A 16758-nucleotide genomic window follows, 5' to 3' on the forward strand; every position below is an offset into this window, starting at 1 on the left:
AGTGGACTTTATAGTCTAATGACTTGAGTTGAAAGTCTAGCACTCCTTACCAGCGGAGACTCTGAGAAAATGCCCTTCTAATCTCTGAGCCTCAGTTCATTTGGCTGGAGAATGGGAGATAATAGCATGTACTCTGCCTCTGTCTCCATGCTGTTCTATCAAATGAAATAAAAATTGTCAGAGTTTATAAGCTGGGAGCAGATACCAAGAGGCATTACTGTAATTTTCATTATTAGAAAGTGAAGCCAGGCTGCTGGGATGAGAGGATGGAGGCAGGAAACGCAGCTGGAAACCACAGGCACTGAGGGGAGGTTTGTGGAGTGGAGGATGGGAGCCTGGGGGACAATCCCCTGAATTTTCAGGTTCTTCTCGACTTCAAGTGCCATGAATAGATGAGGCTCCACTAGATTCCATCACACATCCCAAGGCCAAATGTCCTGAGGGTAGAGTTATAAATTCCACCAGTAATTTTAAAAGCTCCGATTTAAGCTCCATCTCCTCCACTGAGAACCCAACTGCTAAAGCCTTCCTGGCAATTAAGCGCCTTGCGGCTGCACACTAACAAAGCTGGGTAGCTTCCAGACCCCCGTCCTCGCCTCTCTCAGGTTGGCATTGGGCAAGGATGGAAGCTGATGACATGCTGTCTCTTCCATCACCTGCCCGTGTCTCACTGGCTGCCCTTCCTGCAGCTGTGCTCCAGGAAGTGCCTGTCAATCGTCGCTCCCTAAGAGCTTCATCTCCCCCTCGCCCCAGGAGGACGAGAATTCCTCCCCCAGCTCACATGCCCCACTTCAAGCCATCTGCATGCACTATAGGACACTTGCCACCTGATGTCTTGATATTCAAAACCATCCAAATCCTCCGGAATCTCACGACTTGAGCTATTTATGCTCTTGGAGCATGAAACAGAAAGCAACCCTCTCATCTCCTGATTCTAAGTGTTTCCTACAGGTTCCCTGGACCGGTCTGTCACGAGATAGGCTTGCTTGGTCTTACATCCAACTCTTTACTCATTCATTTCTCATTGTCTTCCACATCCTTGTTCCTTAGTGACTATTCTGGATCCTTTCTTAAAACCCTATTCCCACTCACATCTTTATTGCTTATTTACTTCTGGGAGTCTTCCCAAGGTTATAGACTCTGTTTTCATTTTCGGCTGTATCCCCAACACCCAGCGTGGGGCCCCCTCCATCATAAGTGCTCGATGAATGCTTGTGAAATGAGGGCCTGGCTGCAGGGATAAGCCCTCCTTTGCTGCTGTAACACGTAGCACCCCTGGTGGAAACTAATCTTCGTTAAAGCAGCCTTCCTGAAAGGGTTCTGTCAATCTGCTCTTGTCACTTTGGGAATTAGAATCTTGTCTGGATTGTCATTTGGGGTTCCCTCCATTACAGATTTATGAATAGAACGATATCCAGTTAAGATTCTTTATTGTGGGACTTCTAAAGACAAAAGAAAAATTGTTTGAGACACTCTGAATCTTCACTCTGGAATGAGATTCATAGCTTACTGTAAACTTAAAGCATAATTATATATTGTGAACAAAAGTCCTACAGTGGGATTCTGATATTAGTTTCCAATCACTCCTCACCAAGGATCAATGAAAAGCCTTAGCCAAGTGTGGTTAGGGAAACGTCCCTGTTTCCACCTGGTTTGGATTTATTGTCTGTGAGAGTCTCTTAGTCCAGCTTCTAGGCTGTTCCTGCCCTGCCCTGCATGGTCCTGGCAGGCGATGCTCTTGTACCAGGATAGCTTAGATCAGAATTCATGTCATTACAAAGACTTCATATGGTGCTTGCAGTGCTACACAATTCAGATTGTAAATTAAAAAGGTGAAAGTGGAAAGATTTGGGGGTTTTTTGTTTTTGTTTTTTTGGCTGAACCCGCAAAATATGGAAGTTCAGCAAAACCAGATCCTTAACCTGCTGCGCCACAGCGGGAACTCTGAAAGTGGAATGATTTGGATAGAGGTCCACAGAATATCATCATCGGACGAGGTGCGCACCATTACTGAGTCCAAGGACCACACAGTTTTTTCCCTCAGGTGTCTTGCCAACTGGTGCTGGGTTCAGGCTTTGCTGGAAAGAAACACAGTTACCATTTGGTGATTTGGCCCCAGGCAAAGGATGGAGAATGACGCGTGTCACATATCTGCCTCCTTGCAGAAAGGCAGGAGGGGTCACACGGGTGAAGGGGGGCAGGATCCAAGTCCAGAATAGCCTTGGTTTCAGGAAAGTGGAGACATGGTGGCAGAAATAGTATTCTTTTTTTTTTTTTTTTTTTTTTTTTGTCTTTTTGTCTTTTTGTCTTTTTGTCTTTTCTAGGGCCGCACCTATGGCACATGGAGGTTCCCAGGCTAGGGGTCTAATCTGAGCTGTAGCCGCTGGCCTATGCCAGAGCCAGAGCAACGGCTGGATCCAAGCCGAGTCGGCGACCTACACCACAGCTCATGGCAAGCTGGATCCTTAACCCACTGAACAAGGCCAGGGATTGAACCCGAAACCTCATGGTTCCTAGTCAGATTCGTTTCCACTGTGCCACGACAGGAACTCCCAGGAATAGTATTCTTTCACTCAGTCGCGACTGATACGCAATATGACTTTCATTCCAACAAGACTAGCAGCAAAGTGAAAGATCATGGTATGAAGGCACCGCACGGGGAGGGGGCAAAACAGGCCCAAATCCAAACGAGGGTCAAACAGCAGAAACTGCAGCTGGGCTGATTTCCCTCTTGAGAGTGTCGGCAGGAGCACGGGGGTGATCGACCAGCAGAGCCCCTCCTCCCTTGGGCCAGGTGCAGCCACCTTCATGGACCAGACATGTTTGGAGAATCCCGGGGCTCTAAACCAGTTTCTGCAAACCCTCTCTCAACTTCAGCAGAAGGGAAGTTGCTGTCCCATGGGGGGAGCGCAATCACAGTGTATTCTGGGACTCAAAATGCAGGAGAAGTTTAACAGGTTGTAATTTAGGAGTTTCCGTCATGGTGCAGTGGAAAAGAATGCGACTTGAACCATGAGGTTGTGGGTTCGATCCCTGGTCTCATTCAGTGGGTTAAGGATCCGGCATTGCTGTGAGCTGTGGTATAGGCCAGCAGCTGTAGCTCCAATTCGACCCCTAGCCTGGGAACCTCCATATGCTGCAGGTGCGGCCCTAAAAAGCAAACAAAACAAAACAAAAACAAAAATAAAATGTTGTAATTTAAAGAAAGGGAGATAACATTCAGAGGAGACATAAATAAACACATGAATATGAGCCAGAGAGTTATAGAGCAAAGTACTGCTCATTAGTCAAACCAGTGGGATTAAAAGAGATCCTAAAACCTGTGAAATTACCTGGCCCCTGCATTTTTGATACTGCAAGTATCAAAACACAAGAGTCCTAATTTTAGAATTCCAAACTTAAAACTAAAATATCCAATTATAAAGACCAAGTAAGTGAAGGTTTACATGCTTCATGGACTATCATGCCCCTATTAAATATGATTATTGTGAATGAAGGGTTTAGGACCACATGCTCACGACGACTCCTGGTGAAACCACAGTTTTGTAAGTACGTGCTTAACAACTAAGAAAACAAGTGCTTCACTGGATAAAGCCCGCTTTGTTCCTTTATAGAGTAAGAAAGGGTTAATATTACATACACGGGTGCCTTGAAACTGAGAGCAGGAACGGCCTGCACCTAGCCCAAACCCAGACTGGGATTTGAACCCACAGTTTTAAATTAAAACCGTTCACCCGGTTCTGGACTCATGAGGTTCAGGTTCTTCATGCCTCCGAGCAGAAGGAATTCAAAGAGAGACAAAGGGAGAGGTGAGAAATAGATTTATTAGGATAGGGTGCTTGAGAGAGATGCAAGTGGGCAGGCAAGGAGACTCTGCCCCCAGGATCTGGTGGGCTACAGTTTTATCATCCAAGGGGAGTCGGGGGTCAGAAAGGACCACCTCTTCCTCTTTCTTGAGCCTTGAGGAGTAGCTCCTCCTTGGTATCCGGGAAGGTGCATATTCAAATCAGCAGAAGGGCTGTCCCGGTCCTCAAACTGTTGCCCTGGGTTTGAATCCGAATGCAGGCTTCATCCTGTCCCCCACTCAACGACCCACGGCAATTCTCACACCTCCACAGCAAGGCTGCTGGGTTCTGATGACTTCCTTCAGCAATTATTACCTTATAGTGATGCCTCAACCTTTACTGGGACTTCTACAATTACCTGTGCCTGCTCCATCACTATCAACATCGCTAGAGCTCTTGCGGTGTTTTCATTTTCCACACGCATCAAAATATTAACAGTAGGAGTTCCCATCGTGGCCCAATGGTTAACGAATCCAGGTTCGATTGCGGGTTCGATCCCTGGCCTTGCTCAGTGGGTTAAGGATCCGACGTTGCTGTGAGCTGTGGTGTGGGTCACAGACACAGCTCAGATCCCTTGTTGCTGTGGCTCTGGCGTAGGCCGGCAGCTCCAGCTCCGATTAGACCCCTAGCCTGGGAACCTCCATATGCTGCGGGAGCGGCCCTAGAAATGGCAAAAAACACACACACACAAAATATTAACGGTATTTGTGCTCAAGAGCTGTAACCATGAGTGGGTCTCCTTTTGTTAGGTTCATTACGTCATTCCTTCTAGTTTATGGTGGCAATATTAGAAAAGAGATAAAAGGAAAATAAAAGCATTCATAATTCTATCCTGGATAAAGAGCATTTTGTTACTCCTTTTCCAGGTATTTTCATATACAGATAGATATGTAAGTCCGTCCATTTTATAAAAGCAGAAACATATTCTGTGCCTGGTAAATATTTATAACCATCAACCTGCACTGGCTGGTGTCCTCCTGGCCCTGGGGAAGCTTCCTCTCACCTCTGGGTGGAAGTTCACGGGCAAACAGATCATGGAGTAGTTTGTAACCCAACCAAGTCCGTCTGCTGCTTTATAAGACCTTAAACCTGAAATCGAAATAATGTGCCACCTTCTCAGTTTCCACAGAGGTAGCCCCCCCCTCCCGTAATGTGATGAACAATTTGCTTTTGTCCTAGAAAGAAACAGTGAAGGGCAAGATGGCTCATCAAATCCTGTGCCCTTGCCAAATGGTGTGTGGACAGGAAAATGTCAAGTGGTTCTGATGAAGGCACTTGACCAAGAACAGGGCGCTTGCCCGGCACCCCCACCCTCCTGGTGCCCAGACACGTCCACCCTTCCCACGCCTGAGCTGTGTGTTCCCCCGCCCCTGCCCCCAAGGGAGGGAGGCCCAAAGTGCTCTGATGCTGCTTTAGAGACAGGAAAGGCTCCTAGAAGAGATACTGAAGAGGAAGTGCCCCTCCCTCTTGTTCCAAAGACATCCAGCCCCTGGGGGCAGTGAGCCACTTGGCGGTTCTGTATTAGTTTCCTGGAGCATCCATAATTAAGTACCACAAACCAGGGGGATTAAACCAACAGAAATGTGTTCTCTCAAAGTTCTGGAGGCTGGGTGTTTGAAATCAAGGTGTGGGCAGGGCTGTACCCCCTCTGAAGCCTCTAGGGGAGGAGCCCTCCTGCTTCTTCCAGCTTCTGGTGCCCCGGCTTTGCTTGCCTTTTTTTGCTCTCTGCCTCCGTCTTCCCATGGCCTCTTCTGTCTCTGTCTTCACATGCTGTTCCTGTGCGTGTGTGTGTGTGTGTGTGTGTGTGTAGCTTAATCACACCCCATCTCTTTTTTTGCTTTGCTTTTTAGGGCTGCACCTGCAGCATACGGGAGTTCCCAGGCTAGGGGTTCAATTGGAGCTACAGCTGCCAGCCTATAGCACGGCCACAGCAATGCAGGATCCGAGCCACATCTGCAACCTACACCACAGCTCACGGCAACACCAGATCCCTGACCCACTAAGCAAGGCCAGGGATCAAACCTGCAACCTCAAGGATACTAGTCAGGTTCATAGCCCACTGAGCACCAGTGGGAACTCCCTCAACCTCCCTCTTCTGTGGATTTCCCAGTAAAGTCACATTCACAGATACTGAAGCTTAGAACAACATCTTTCTGGGGATCAACTGAATCAATCCTTTCAGGATTTGAGATGTATATGGAGGGAACAACAAAATAGGACAGATTAAATATCTAAAAATCCCACAACTCTGCTTCCTAACACACAGCTGGAAGACTCATAAAATCTTTGGTGGGGCCTTCATGACAATTACAGCTTTGGAAAAGTCATTTGACTTCTCCGGACCTTCGTTTTCTCATTTATTACATGAGCTAACACGGTGATGGGATAGGAGGGAACGAAGGGTCATTTGATGGCCCCGAACGACCCAGGACTGCCAGGCGCTCCTCTGCTTCCTGCAGGTGACTCACCCACGTGCTTCTTCAGGTACAATTAAAGGCTGCTTGCCAGTAACCCTCAAAAAATCTGGTATTCAGAAGCTAAAATTGGTGTTCACAGGGTTCACCAAGGACTCAGTTTGTTATTCCACACTACACACAGGCGGCATTTCTCCAGTTTTTGGAAGGATGCATTTTAGTCCCTTCTTTGGCACTTGTTCTGAGTTGTTATGGTTTCCAATAGCTGTTACTCATACTTTTTATTTATAAATCACCATTGGTTTTGTGCCCTCATTATTCATTTTAGTCTGATGAGAGATGTTTGGTTTGTCCTAGGTTGGGTATTTTGGGCCTATAAAATAGTCCACTATTCAGATGTTGTAGATAAATGAATTGTGGTTCAGTAAATAATCCTTTATACACCCCGATTGCTAAAGGAGTTACATAATCCCTTGCAGCTTGCTTGGGTGATGGGGTGACCTGCCATCCAGTCTGCCCAGGACAGAGGGTTTTGCCAGGATGTGGAACTTTCAGGGCTAAAACTGGGAAAATCTGGCACCATTAGTTACTCTGTGGAGTGAGGACCCTTCCTTGGGGGCTGGCTTGCCTGTGGATTCACACTATTCTAGTATCTTGCATCTCACAGTTGAGGTTGGTGTGATAAAACCAGTCGGGTTAGTTTTGAGACCAGAGGACATACACTTCTGATGTAAAATCCAGTGTATGTCAGGCTCTTCTTTCTCAACATAAATGGGAAGTGAGCCCAAGGTTGCATATTCACAGTGCACCAAATTCTTTGGCTTCCTCTGTGATTCTCACCTCCTTCCCTTCAACCCCATCTCCTTAATTACCAAACTCAGGAAAGACTTGGACCAAATAGGTAGGCCATTGGAGCTGCCCAAGTGAGTAGAGTCAAAAAAGTTTAGGAACCCCTGGAGCTCCTGTCATGGCTCAGCAGGAACGAACCCGATCAGGAACCATGAGGTTGCGGGTTCGATCCCTGGCCTCGCTCAGTGGGTTAAGGATCCAGCATTGCTGTGAGCTGTGGTGTTGGTCACAGATGCAGCCTGGATCTGGTGTTGCTGTGGCTGTGGCATAGGCCGGTGGCTACAGCTCTGATTGGACCCCTAGCCTGGGAATTTCCATATGCCACAGGTGAGGCCCTAAAAAAAAAGTTTAGGAGCCCCTGGTTAAAGGACTCAGAAGAATGTTCCTCCCACCCACCAGCCCCCTGGAGCCTCGGGTTCCAAATCCACCCTGACTCAGCTCCAGGTTCTAGACAGACACAGAGAGGAAGATTACAGCCTTGGGAAGCATCCTTGGAGGTCCTGACGGGGAATTACCTAGAGAGAGGGCAGTTCTCCTCACACTGGAAGAATTGGGTGTTGAGACAGCTTCCTTGGATAGTGTCCAGCGTGGATCCTCTGGTCTGGATCCAATTGTTTTATAGGGACGGTGGCGGGGGTGGGGGATGTGGTGGCAAGAGAGCTGCTTTTTATTTGCATCTCCATCTTCGCTCGGCTGAACTCCCGGATTAGGGGCTTTTGCTTCTGACTTAATTTGCTTTAGTCCTCACAACACTCTCTAAGGACAACTGACCCTCCTTTGCAGAGGAGGAACCTACCTTTCAGGCCTGACCCACCTCAAACCCTGGTCTGCCCCCCAGCATCTGCCGCCCGCGAGGTCCCAAAGAACCCAGCGCTCCACTCACCTGAGCGAAGGTCACTCTCAAACTGTGAAAAGGATCAGAAGCCTTAAAAAGCACAAACGAGCAGGAGGTGGACAATTTAAAAATAAAACCGACATGTATTCAGCCTGGAACGGAAGCTCCTGATAGGTCCATCCTCCCACCTCATCGCCCCGATTCACCCCAAACCCCCGGCGGCCCCTCCCCCACGGCTCAGGTCGCATCAAGGGCTCCGCTGGCTCATGGGCATCCTGGCCACCATGAAAGGTCGCTGAGTTGTGCACGGGAGGCAGCTTTCCCGACACACATCTCCTCTTCCCAACCTGGAACGCCTTTGCAAACAAACATTTTTCGCCCTGTAGTTCCAGAGGAGATGTCCTTAAGCTCGGGTAGGCGACCGTATTGTGACCTGATTTCCGCTCAGCAGTGAGGTTTTTCTGTCCCCTGGCAGAGGACAGACAGATGCTCAGCATTCCAGACAGGGCTGGTGGTGGGATTGCTATTTATTTAATGGCTAATTCCACTTAGGTGAAATTAATTTACTCTACCATCATGACTCACCTTGTTTCCTGCCCTAAAGGGCTCCTGTAATTTACACCTGACTGCTTCTCTGGGCCCCGGCTTCCTGGGCTAAGGGTTGGGAGCTGGGTCTTGGGGTGACTCATGTTAGGAGGTCATTTATACACAAGAGAGGTTTTCTCATTATAGACAGAGGAGGGTTACTAGAAAAGCAGTGGTGTTGGGTTTTCTCCCTCCTAATAACTGGTTCCCCTTTAGGCTACCCCTTTCCAAGGAAGTTTGTTTACTATTATTAGACTTCTTCCCCACTCCAAACATGGGCTGCTCCAGTTTATACAGCATGCAGATGATTCTCTGTCTTCTCTAGGGCAAACTCAGCCCCTGGGTTCTCACCCGCCTCCAGCCCTGATGAAATGTAGGTCAGCGGCACAGTCCCAGAGCAGGTGTCCTGGCCAAGGCATCTGGGCTGCTCTTGGAATAAAAGGCTCTCGGGACCATTGCTTACCAAGTTTATGAACATCTCTAAAAAGCACGGGCTGCTCACTAAAGTTTCCTAAAGAAAAGCCCCCTGGCTAGGGTCTCTCACATGTCTTGAGACAGGGGTGAGCAAGGAATCGTTGGTATTGAGGCTGCTGGTGACAGGGCTCTTCTATAGAGACCGGAAGGGTCCCCACTGGCCTCCTGTGAACACCCCCACCCTGAGCTCCTGGCCCCCGGCAGGCAGTGGGAGTGATGGTCTGAAGATCTGGTTCTAGCCTTTTGGAGTCACTGCCCCATTCCTAACTCACTTCCATCTTTGATCCGCTCATTTGCTTGCCTTGGGAGATGCCAAGAGAGAGCAGCCAGAAAGTTGGCCTTGGGGATCTCCGCCAACACCGTGAATCTGACCATTTACACAAGGGAGGGCACTGGGCACCTTCCAACTTGTACTCGGTTCCCACTGTCTTTGCCAACAAACTCCCTGTCGGCTGTAGATGGGAGCCCACCTGCAGCTGGGCTCAAGCCCTTTGTTCTGCCTGATTCCCATCATGGCTTTTCACATCCCCTCTGCCCCCCAACAGTGCGCCCCTGAGTCCTCTGCCCATTCCCACCTCCCTGCCTCTGCCGCACGGCACCCTGGGGTAATTAGAATGCCTTCCTCATCGTTTTTACCCAGCAAGTCCTGAGTCATGCCACTCTAGCTCAGGTTCCTTCTGCGGGAAGAAATACTCCCTGACCCCACCTGCAGAAAGCAACCCCTCTCGCCATCAAATTCCACTGGTGTGCTGCATACAGGCTCATCTGGCATCGGAGATGTTCATATTCCTTATACATGTGTTCTCGGCCTCCCCCACTACACTGTGGATGCTGTGAGTCTAGGGACTACTGCTTCACCTTCCTGCCCAGCCTTAATGCACAGGTAGGTCTACAATGAGTGGGACTTGATAATGATCCAACCAGTTACCTACTAGTTGGATCCAGAGTGTAGCTTCCTGCTTCGAAAGTGACTTTTGGTATCAGAAGGATCCCACTTCTAACCTTGACTGCCAACTCCCAGCTCCGTGACCTTAGGCAAGCATTTAACTTCCTTGGGCTTGTTTCTCATCTGTGAAAACAGACACCTAGTGTAATTAGTTCCTGGGCCTGTTGTGGATGTAAGCAAAGTAACACAGGTGAAGTGCATGGTTGGTGCCTTGCCTGGCACTGAATCAGGTCTCAATAAACAGCAGTCATTATTGTTGTCTGATTCATGTGGGGGCTGGTGCCCAGGTATGCCTGCTACAGCAGGACTTATCCATTGACAAAATGATAGATACACTGGTTTTAGGGGAGGCAGCCTGGAGAGGATGTTGGAGTGAGGCTTGGGGAGCCAACAAGGAGAGAAATCAGCAGTAAACCCAATCCTGTTTCTCCCAGCTTTTCAACGGCCTGCAGACACAATGGCTTTTAGCCGATTCTCCAGATACTGCAAAGTTTTTCCCAGAGGCAGGTGAAGAGTGACTGTGTGTGACTCCAAAGACCCATACCTGTCACCTGACCTTGAACATAACAAACAGACCCCCCAGGAAGGTAGCTCCAATTACAGGCATGGAGTTGAAGGAGCTCTTTCAAGGCGGATTGATTTATTGGACCAGAAATACAGTGCAACAGCCCACACAGATTCTGCCTTTGGCAAACAGCCCTGCCTGCTTGCTTCTCTCTTGCCCTGATATATTGATCTGTGTGTGTGAGTTGGTGTAGTTTATTGCAGAGGTATATGCGTGCGCTGATACCCTGGATGGAAGCTCCTGGCTTGGGGGTCCCTGTTGGAGGGCTCTCCAAACCTGAGACTAAACGCTTTCTCCATGTGGTGGCTTTAATTTCTCTGCTTCGGGTGGGCCCGGAATATTCCAGAATGCCTCTTGCCCTGTCTGAACCCTCTGCTGCTGAGTGCACTAACGTGTTGTTTTGTAAGGATGGGGAAAAACCGGTCTTCTTTGGGTGCTTGTGCCAGGCAAAACGTCACTGTCCCTATTAGTCAAGAGAAACAGGGACTCAGAAAAGTTAAGGGACTTTGCCAAGGTCAAACGGCAGTAGAGCCAGGGTCCATACCAGGTTCTTGTCCACCTCTCTCTCTATGTGTATACATCATATAAACATATGACACCCATGCTATACATAAAATTCCCATACACACATATCTCCCATATATAGAAAATACATACATATTTTAGAGACAGAACATCTCTATAAATAAAATTGGGATCCCACTGTATCTTTTCTATTTATTTATTTTTGTCTTTTTGCCTTTTCTAGGGCCGCTCCCACGGCATATGGAGGTTCCCAGGCTAGGAGTCGAATCGGAGCTGTAGCCGCCGGCCTACACCACAGCCACAGCAACACAAGATCCGAGCCACATCTGTGACCTACACCACAGCTCACGGCCACACCGGACCCCTAACCCACTGAGCAAGGCCAGGGAACCCGCAATCTCATAGTTCCTAGTCAGATTCGTTAACCACTGCGCCACCATGGGACTCCCTCACTGTATCTTTTCTATTAGCATTTCCCCCACGTGATTCATACAGTAATTCCATAAATGTGATTTTAAAAATATTGCTGTTTGATATTCCATCACATGCAGCTACCATGATTAATTCTCTATTTGGGGATGTTTAAGTTGTTTCCAATGTTTTGTCATTGGGAATCATGTTGGATGAATACGCTTGTATGTAAATCCTTGGGGACATCTCTGATATTTTCCTTAGGCTAAGTGACAAGATGGTGACTAACCCATCAAATGGTTTAGCTTTTGGATGTTGGCTTTTGAGTCTCATTATTATCATTATCATTATTATTATTTTGTCTTTTCTAGTGTTGCACCAGTGGCAAATGGAGATTCCCAGACTAGGGGTCAAATCGGAGGTGTGGCCGCCGGCCTACACCTCAACCACAGCAATGCCAGATCCCAGCCGTGTCTACACCACAGCTCACCATAACACAGGATCCTTAACCCACTGAGCAAGGCCAGGGCTCGAACCTGTGTCCTCTTGCATACTAGTCAGATTTGCTTCTGCTGAGCCACAGTGGAAACTCCTTGAGTCTCATTATTAAAGTCAAATTTATGCTGCTGCTGACAGTGTATGAGAGGGTCTTTGCTGCCCACCCTGGTGGTTTTCTATGACAGTTTTTCTCAATTTTATAGGTAAAACATGATCGTTTGACTTTAATTGCATTTAAACGATTCCTGGTGAGGTTACATGTTTTGTCAGACTGTTCACTTGTGTTTCGCCTCATTGTGCACTTTATGTTCTTTCAGCACGTGTTTTCCCACTCCCCCCACAGAACGCCGCCCTGGGTGAGCCCCTTTCCCGGTGCACCCCTGCCTTTACCGCAGGAGTTCTGTCCGTGTCCCACACAACTCAGCTTGGTCAAATGCTCTGCAAACAGAGCAAGTGCCAGACAAATGCACGCTCATAAGGCCCGCAGGTGGCTTGGCCAGCCACATCTGTCATTCCTCCGAGCAGGATGCCCGAATTCCTTCCAGCACCGTAAACCTCCCCTCTCGCCCAGACCCTGGACCGTCCCCAGGGGCCATCAGAGCAGGAGGGGGCTGGCCGTGGCACCTAATGACTTCACCAGCTGGGGGTCACGTGCACACGGCTGTGCCTCAGAGGAAGGACTCCCTGCTGCTTTGGGGAAATGGGCAACTGTAAATCAGGTAACAATGTGGCACTGATGTATTTATCCTTGTAAGAATTTTCCATTCTGAAGTCAGCAAGGGACCCATTGCCCGAGCCACAGCCAGTCTGCAGTCATCACTTTGGGAAACTCGGTCCCCTCGCTGAGCTGGATGGGGGAGGTGGGGGCCGGTAGGAGCCAGGGCACCCCACAGGGCTGGGCCCGATCGTGTATCTCAGTCTGAACCACATGTTGTCTTGCAGAGGCCAGAGACAGACACAGGAAGTCACCAAACAGTGGGAGACTCTTCCTCGCACTGTGAACACTGCTCTTTTGCCTGCCCCGCCTTCTCCTCCTTCCTCCTCATTCTGAGGGAACGTTTGCCTGGACAGCAGCTGCGCCCTGGGAGGCATGACAGTGAGGCATCCAAGTTAGAGCGGACCTGATCAAAGAGGAGCTTTCTGGCCCTCGGGGGGTGCCAATTAGCAATCAAGGCAAAGGCTGAACTCAGTGTTCCATAATAAGTCACGGTATAGCCTCACAAGTGAATATTAGGCAGCCACGAAAAACAATGTTTTCCAAGGATTTTTATGAGCCTGAAAAATGCTCAGGCCATGAAGTAAGATGAAGGAAAGAAAGGGGTAAAACCCACTTACAGAACATAGACTATGATCCCAATTATGGAAAAGACTGAAAATATTACAAAATGATGCCTGTGATAATCTCTGCAGATAAGATTAGGTCTGAGTTTTATGTTCTTTCTTAGTACATTTAAAAAATTTCCTACATTAAATATTTGTAACGTTTCTTCACAAGAATAATTCATATTTTGAAAGACCAAGTCTGACTTGACAGGCCCCAGGGCCCTGGGGTTTCACAAGTTCCCATTTGTTACTCAATTCTGCTCCCTCTGCGGCAGTTAGGGATGGCTGTCCTGGTCCTCACCCCACATCCCCTCTTTCCCTTCACCCCTCCTTCCCTCCCTTCATTGTTTGCCTCTTTCCTTCCCTTCCTTCCTTCTGGCCTTCTTTCATCCCCCGCTCCCCTTGGGCCCAGAAGTTTTTTGAGAACAGCAAATCTTAGAACCCAGACGAAAACCAAATTTTCAACAAGCTCAACATTTTAGCTGTACCGGTGCTGCATGGGGCAGGGGTGGCAGGGTTCATGTGACAGCTCCTCCGTGGGAAAGGCTTAGTGGGCCCAAAGATCACCCTGCTCTGCCCTAGACGCACTGCTTCTAGAAGGGCTGGTTTTGACCAGGTGCCAGGTTAAAAAAAAAAGATTGTTGAAAAACTGTCTTCTGCAGCATCTAGCAATGACAATCCTATCTCCATCAATAGCATTAGCAGCAAGACCACTGCCGGGTACCAAATGCGTATCTGTGTGTCAAGAATGGACTAAACCATGCTTTATTGTCTTATTTGATCTTTAAAACGACTCCTCTACAGATGATGAATCTGAGTTTACTGAGGTTGAGTAATAAGGCAGGTATGCGTTACTTTGCATAAATTTGTCCGGGGAGAAGAGGGAGGCCAGGTCTCAGGGGACCTTCTGCCTCCTCTGTTGATGGGGCCTCTGGACCACGGCCTTGGCTGCTGGGATAGGGAAGGTGGCTGAGAGAGGTGCGTTAGCACAGGGACATTTGTGTAACTCTTTCTGACTGAGTGTGACAACCCAACTCACTTTAGAATAACACAGGTTTATGTAGAAAAGGTTTTAGTGATGAAACAGGTCAGGCTGGCTCATGGGAGGTAAGAGGTTGAACCTCCAGAGTCGGGAATGTGGGCACCCAGATATCCCAAAGCTGCACCTGCTCTGTGCTCACTCCTGACTCCTATTTGCCTGATTCTGGCAGTTTTGACAGCTGGAGAGGCCAAGCATTGCTCAGGCCCCTGCGGGTGACTTTGTGGGGCACTGGGACTGCATCCTTTCTTATAGTTGGCCAGGAAAGTGACACAGTAGATTGGGCCTCTCCCAGGCAGCTGCTAGCAGGCCCAGCAGTGAGGAGAGGATGCTGGTTGGTCAAATGGTCTGTTTGGAGCTGAGGATGTGAGATGACTGAGCATCCCAGACAAGTTTATCCCACATAGTTCTTCCATATTACCTACTCTACTAACAGAGAGAGAAAACTGCAAACTCTCTGTAGAAAACACTGCTATCAATACCACAAAGCCAGGTCATTCATGGAGCCAGGGGTGCAAGGTTAACTAGGACCAAATGTAACGTGTACATTTCTTCTACGACAGTGACTTGAGCCCTGAGAATCTGACTGCCTCAGGCCATATCCTGGGAGGCTGACCCCATGGGGACTTAAAAATCTCAAGGGTGAATTCATCTTCCTGGGTTGGTCCGTGGTCACATGCTCCTGAGGTCCCTGAAGACCACGTGGGCTGCATTGCGTCCAGCGGCTCCCATGACACCTCCTCCTGGAAGGGAGTCTCCCATGAACCAAAGCTGGGCTCACTCCCCAACCTGCCATCCCCCAGGGGGCTGCCAAGGTGCCGGCCACAGAGCAGAGCCGGGATGCCTGACAAGTGGCGCTGGGGCCACGGGTATCAGAACCACCCGGGATGATTATTGAGACAGATGCCAGGCTCCCCTCCAGGCTTCCTGCATCCGTGCCCTGGGGAGGGGTCAGTGCAGCATCCAAGCAAGCCCTCCATCCCGCGCCCCCATCTGAGAGCCAGGTAGACTCAGCACAGGAAACTAGAACAACAGACAAACATTTTGGGGAGAAGACATGGAGCTCAGAGGAAGCATCTATATGAAATGTACCTCAGCAAGGTCCACTAGGCCCGGGGTGGGAGCAGGAAAGCAATTTTTTCTTTTTTTTTTGTCTTTTTGCCTTTTCTAGGGCTGCTCCTGTGGCATATGGAGGTTCCCAGGCTAGGGGTCTAATCGGAGCTGTAGCTGCCGGCCTACACTACAGCCACAGCAACTTGGGATCCGAGCCGCATCTACAACCTACACCACAGTTCATGGCAACGCTGAATCCTTAACCCACTGAGCAAGGCCAGGGATCGAACCCGAAACGTCATGGTTTCTAGTCAGATTCGATAACCACCGAGCCACAGCAGGAACTCCAGGAAAGCATTTTCAATTTGAGAAAGTGTCCTCTGCTGATCCTTACTGGCCTAAGAGAGGGAAGGGGAATTTAGCAGCAGGGTCTCCCACAACCCACAGTGGGAGTTTGGAGATCTTTCCGCACTGGGGCACATCCCCAGGCCTCAGCAGGAGGTGGGCTGTGGCCAGAGAGTTCTCAACACAGAGAAGACTTTTCTCCTGGGAGTTCCCTGCTCCCCTCCTTGCACCCTGCCTCCTGCCTGCAAGTCTCTGACATCTGACCAGCCCTCCCCGCCCACACAGGGTATTGGGACCGAGGCTCACTCACCAGGATGGGCCCCACTCCCGCAGAGATACAGCCCCGGGAGAGGGCAGCGGTAGCTGGAGTGCAGCGGCACCGGGCGGGCAAAGTAGAGCTGGTCCAGGGTCATGGCGCAGTGGAATATGTTCTGCAGGAGGCAGGGCCACAGTCGTTAACATAGGAGTTCCTAGTTTCCACTGCCTTCGCCAGGTTTCCTCCCCTCCCTGTTCTCCAAGGAAGGCTCTCCTTCCAAGACATTTTCTCAGGCTCTTGTGATGCAGAATGAGCAGGGGAAGAGAGAGGACAAGGACTAGATGCATTTAGAAGCAGAGTAGAAAGCCTTTACAGAGTCTGAGCAAACTGACTGGGAAAGGAAAATTAAAAAAAAAAAAAATTGCTGTGGACTAGGAATCCCCCTCACTCTGTTTGAAAAAGAGAAGACTGTGATTTATTTTGGTTGCTGGAACGTTTCTTTGGCCAAGATGCTTATCTGAGCCTGGGCCCTAGGGTCCAAGCTCTGGCACCATCACAGTAAGTGGCAGCCAAGGGCGTTGGGACCTAGGCTGGGTTCCGTTCCACTGGCCTGGATCGGCCCAGCCAGGGAGGGAGGGTGCGGCTGAAGGGCAAGGTCACGGCTGAGGGGCAGGTTTGGACAGAAGACCAACATCTGCTGGATGTCACCATGGGGATGTCCTTCTGGCTGCCCCCAAATGTGTCCCAGACTGAGCTCCTCCTCCTCTCTCAAGTCTGCTCCTGTCCCGTCTCCCC

The 16758-nt window shown here is 49.3% G+C and overlaps 1 protein-coding gene across 28 annotated transcripts in view; it reads right to left on the bottom strand.

The window, feature by feature from the left end:
- Positions 1-1413: 1413 nt before the first annotated feature.
- Positions 1414-16758, bottom strand: part of PYROXD2 (pyridine nucleotide-disulphide oxidoreductase domain 2) — a 37365-nt gene continuing 22020 nt past the window's right edge. For 25 of the 28 annotated variants that reach the window (XM_021072318.2, XM_021072311.2, XM_084995059.1 and 22 more), the window contains 2 exons: positions 16018-16138; positions 14007-15052 (listed from right to left, as the gene is read on the bottom strand). In XM_021072318.2, the coding sequence (XP_020927977.2) occupies positions 14982-15052; positions 16018-16138 (192 nt within the window). In that variant the 3' untranslated portion in view covers positions 14007-14981. Of the gene's footprint in view, positions 2079-14006; positions 15053-16017; positions 16139-16758 lie in introns of those variants that run through there. The other 3 variants (XM_084995043.1, XM_084995038.1, XM_084995047.1) reach the window with 1 other exon arrangement.

The sequence above is a fragment of the Sus scrofa genome, chromosome 14 (assembly GCF_054392235.1).
Source record: "Sus scrofa isolate SSC_HxYL_T2T_F1_AM1 chromosome 14, Sscrofa_HxYL_maternal_Yorkshire_Landrace_v2.0, whole genome shotgun sequence".
Lineage (NCBI taxonomy): Eukaryota > Metazoa > Chordata > Mammalia > Artiodactyla > Suidae > Sus > Sus scrofa.